Raw genomic sequence first — 4,725 nt, 5'->3', positions numbered from 1 at the left:
CCCTTACAATGTAAAGTTAATCATTAATTACTAGTGTGTTCATTCTTAACTAATGCTTAATTGTGAACAAGTTAATCATTAATTAATGCATAACTAATGCATTATTCTGGACCCTTAAAATAAAGTGTTACCTATTATTATTATTATCATCATCATCATCATCATCATCATTGTTATTGTTGCTGTAAAGTGCATTGTAATCCAATTACTTCTAAAATCATAGTGATAAATGACATCTGAAAATACCATTAGCTGTATTTAGCAATGATTGAACACAACACAGAGATGTATTTGTCTTATTAGAATTGTATGTTGTATGGTGTTTGTGTTGTTTACAGGGAAACCTGACCAACATAATTTAAACAGAATACTGTGAGTGCAAAGACATTTTTACAGCATGAAGGACCTTCCTGCAGAAAACGATTCATTCACAGACTTCAGAATGATTGGTTTCTACAGCCTAAGAGAATGGAGGCCTTTTTTTATTTATCCCTTTCTTTCTGATGTTTTTATTGGCTATCACAGCAAATACTATTCTCATATATTTAATCACCACTCAAAAATCTCTGCATTCTCCAATGTATGTACTAATTGGTCTTATGGCAGTTGTAGACTTGATATTGCCTATATTTTTTGTACCTAACATGCTTCTGAACTTTTTGTTTAATTGGAGTGGGATATCTTTAACAGGTTGTTTGATACAGATGTTTTGCCTTCATTTTGTTGCAACATTTCAGTCTACTTTGCTTTTGTGGATGGCACTGGATCGTTACTTTGCAATATGCAAACCTCTTAATTATCACAAATACATGGAAATCTCTAACTTTCTAAAGTTTGTTGTTATACCATTAATCAGAAATATATTCCTGGTGGTCACCACAGTCTCTCTGGCTGGAAAACTGTCATTTTGTTTAACAAATTTGATCGATCACTGTTTTTGTGAGCACATGGCATTAGTTCAGTTAGCATGTGGAGATACATCTATCAATAACATTGCAGGACTTTTGACTGCTTTCCTTATACCAACTGCAGATTTTATTCTTATCAACCTTTCTTACATTCTGATTTTTACCTCTGTGTTCAAATCTGGCAAAACTAAAATGAAGGCTTTAAACACCTGTATTACACACTTTATTGTTATGTCATTTACTTTGACTTTTGCCTTGATTGCATTTTTGTCGTACAGAATAAGAAATAATTTTTCTACTAGCAGCCGTGTATTTGTGAGCACAATGTACTTACTTTTTCCAAGTTGTTTTAACCCAATTATTTATGGAGTGAGAACAAAAGAAATAAGAGAAACATTTCTAAAGTTTGTAAAAACTGAAAAGGGGTTAGTCTTGTAAAGAATAAAATAAATATTGGTTGTTACTTTCAACATGGTAGTACACTGGAGAGGCAGATACTGTTTTGATAAAATAATAATAATGAGCATCAATAAACTGATAGAACACGGATAAAATTCACAGAAATTTTGACCCAGACAGTGAAAGCCTCTTCAGTGGCATTTCTACTTTTGGTAACACTTTATTTTACAGTGCCGTAGTTACACATTACTACATGTACTTACTATAATAAGTATAAATATAACAGTAAATTATGCAAAATTACAAGTAACTAACCCTAAACCAAACTCTAACCCTAACTGTTACTCTACAGTAAGTACATGTAGTTAATTAATATTACTCAGTACTTATTTGAGTTATTACAATGTAACTACGGCACTGTAAAAAAAGTGTAATCCTAGTTTTTTAAACATTTAGGTGGATATCATGAAATTCAAATATTTGTCATTTCATCCATTCAGCCAATTACCAGATGAATAAAATGTACATTTACTTTCATTGTACATTTACTTTTTAGTTTTATTTAGTAACATATTTATATACTTCCAGCCCCAGATCCAGATACACTTTTACACACACACACACACACGTTTGTTTTGCTATCAAAGTGAGGACATTCCATAGGCATGTTTTTATACTGTACAAACTATACATTCACCCTACACTACCCCTAAACCTATCCATCACAGAAAACATTCTGCATTTTTTTTTTTACATTTTCAATAAAACATTGTTAAGTATGTATTAAAGCTATTTTAAATAAGAGGACTCATGAAATGTCCTCATATTTCATGTTTACGTCGTAATACCAGTGTAATACACATTATACAAATTTGTGTCCTCATAAATAACAAAAACGCGCACAAACACACACACACACACACACATTTTGGGTTTTCACGTTTTATGGGGACTTTCCACTTTCCAAAAAAAAAAAAAAACTAAATGTAATTTCAGGAGGAGTGAACCCATATAATCTTTCAATTAATTGCTGGAGCATATAAGCAGCAGCCACTCACCTTTCTTCGGGATCAGCTGTTTTGGCATCCCTCCACCTCCTCAACATAATTTAGGCATCTTGCTACCATACTCATCTTCCAAGCATTAGTAGTCCCACTAGGGGGTACAGCTGTGGTCAGAATTATTGGCACCCTTGGTAAATATGAGCAAAGAAGCCTGTAAAAACAAATCTGCATTGTTAATCCTTTTGATCTTTTATTTAATTTTTTTTTTTTAAATCACAAAAAAATCTAACATTTCATTGAAGTAAAATAATTGAAAAGGTGGGCAAAATCTCTTTATGAAATAAATGTTCCCTTTCAAAAGCTACACTGCATTTTATTCAGTGCTATGGGAAATGTCTTTAATGGTGACCAGCTGTGAATATGTGTATAAAACGTCAATGAAATTGACCTAGATTTTTGATAGCCTTTATAGTGCTGTCATCAGAATGTGCCACGTCAGAAGCTATAATTAGATGAACCACATGTGCGTCTGCAGGTCTTTTGTCTTTTGTCTTCAGAGGCCATACTGTGAAGTGTGTGTGTGTGTGTGTGTGTGTGTGTGTGTGTGTGTGTGTGTGTGTGTGTGTGTGTGTGTGTGAAAACAGCTCTGTTTTTCTGTTCAAGTGATTTTATAGCTTTGTAAGAGAAGATGCTTTTTTGCTAAACCTGAAAAGTATTAAAAAGTAGCATTTAGAAGTTATATTAAACAATAATATAATTTTCTACCATACACAATTAAATGCACCTAGCTAACAACAACTTGCTTTGTTCTGGTTTCACCTCACTCCAGTCTAAACTAACTGATTTTATAGGTAGGCCTAATTTACTACACAATGTCATTTAAATAACCTGAAAATATTCTAGATTATTAAGGCTAATTTTACTAACCACTCTTGCTAAAGCACACTTATGTTCTCATTTCAGGGCTGTTCGAGTAAATGATTCATTATAGACCATGTGGACAGATCAGTTGTTGTCATGATTCATTAAAATGAATCTGTTCAAATGAGTCATTAGGTCGCGAATTGGACATTAGCGGACATTGACGCGTCGCGTGTGAATCGCGACTGTCATTAGGACATCGCAAAAGATTTGTCAACACAGAAAACACTTCACCATTGGATAGGATTTTCTTTTTGTTTACTGAAAGTGTGGTTTATGTGGTATATATATATATATATATATATATATATATATATAAGCAAATGGTGTGTTCCTCCGTGTCGTCCAGTCTCCAAATCGGACGCACACCAGTATTGCTTTGTTTGTTTGAGGGGAGAGCACACTGCCCTTGCGTTGGAACAGGGCGAGTGCAGGCATTGTGAACTGTTCACAGTTAAAATGCTTCATGCTCGTCTGCCATAGTTCCAAGGGCCAGCACCCACAGTACAATTGTGGGGCTCACGAATGGATTTGGCTGACGAGCGGGAGACGGGTCCTGCCCTTTGTCACCTGATCCATGCATCCCTTCACGTGATCTTGAAGCGCAGTCCGGTGCTTCTTCGGTTCACACGGGGGATGACAATTCTCTTTTCGAGCTTACTGCATGATACCTGTAACGAAGTGACGGGACTCAGGCAGAGATCCATTTGCAAGCTTTATTACAAAAGTAAGCGTGGTCGTACAGGCAGGGTCAAAGCAGGGGCAAACAGGGACAGCAAGGGACAGGCAGAATCGTGGTCAGGATACAGGCAGTAGATCAGGGCAGGCAGATATCGTTCACAGTCCAAATAACAATAACCAGTCCAAAGGCAGAAGGCAGAGAATCATAAACCGGAAACAGGCAGGATCAATAACAGACAGACAGACAGGATACAAACGCTCAGAATTGTCACAGAAGTAAACAAGACCTCGCAATGTGTGTGTGTGTGTGAGTGAGAGTCCTTTATAGTCCAGGTAAAGAGCTTCAGGAGTATGTGGCAATAGGTGATTGGTGGAGTGAGTGCATGTGATAGGCAAGGGAGGATTATGTGAAATGGAGTCCAGAGTGAACAGGAACGTGACAGAATGTCCCCCTCCCGGAAGGCACGTCCTCGCGCAGTAGATGATACAATCGGGGAGGGGGGGTGGGTGCCCTGGAGACCTACTGGCAGGTGATGCTGGATATGCAGACGGGTATCAAGGTGTCCAGGGCAGGTCCAGGAACTCTAGGCACCATGGCAAGTCAGGAGCCTCGGGCGGCCACGGCGGGTCAGGTGGCTCAAGCAGCCACGGCAGGTCAGGTGGCTTGGGCGGCCATGGCAGGTCAGGTGGCTAATGAAAATTAGCTTATCAATGCATATCTAAATTCGCGCCTAGCCACCTATGGTATTTTTTTAGAACTTAGAAAAAAGATGCTGCAGCCAATGAGCAGCCGGCGGGGGCTGGTTGCAGGA

At 37.6% G+C, this 4,725-nt stretch overlaps 1 protein-coding gene across 1 annotated transcript; it reads left to right on the top strand.

The window, feature by feature from the left end:
* Positions 1 to 344: 344 nt before the first annotated feature.
* Positions 345 to 1,191, top strand: LOC125249515 (olfactory receptor 52K1-like). Its single transcript, XM_048161823.1, has 2 exons — positions 345 to 1,089; positions 1,187 to 1,191. The coding sequence occupies exons 1-2, from the start codon at positions 504 to 506 to the stop codon at positions 1,189 to 1,191; spliced, it is 591 nt and encodes a 196-aa protein (XP_048017780.1). The 5' UTR covers positions 345 to 503.
* Positions 1,192 to 4,725: the final 3,534 nt, after the last annotated feature.

The sequence above is a fragment of the Megalobrama amblycephala genome, linkage group LG16 (genome assembly GCF_018812025.1).
Source record: "Megalobrama amblycephala isolate DHTTF-2021 linkage group LG16, ASM1881202v1, whole genome shotgun sequence".
NCBI classification, from domain to species: domain Eukaryota; kingdom Metazoa; phylum Chordata; class Actinopteri; order Cypriniformes; family Xenocyprididae; genus Megalobrama; species Megalobrama amblycephala.
This window is presented reverse-complemented; position numbering and strand designations above follow the sequence as displayed.

Coding starts and splice junctions, on each gene's coding strand:
- LOC125249515 (XM_048161823.1), top strand. CDS start 504: ATGTTTTTATTGGCTATCACAGCAAATACTATTCTCATATATTTAATC.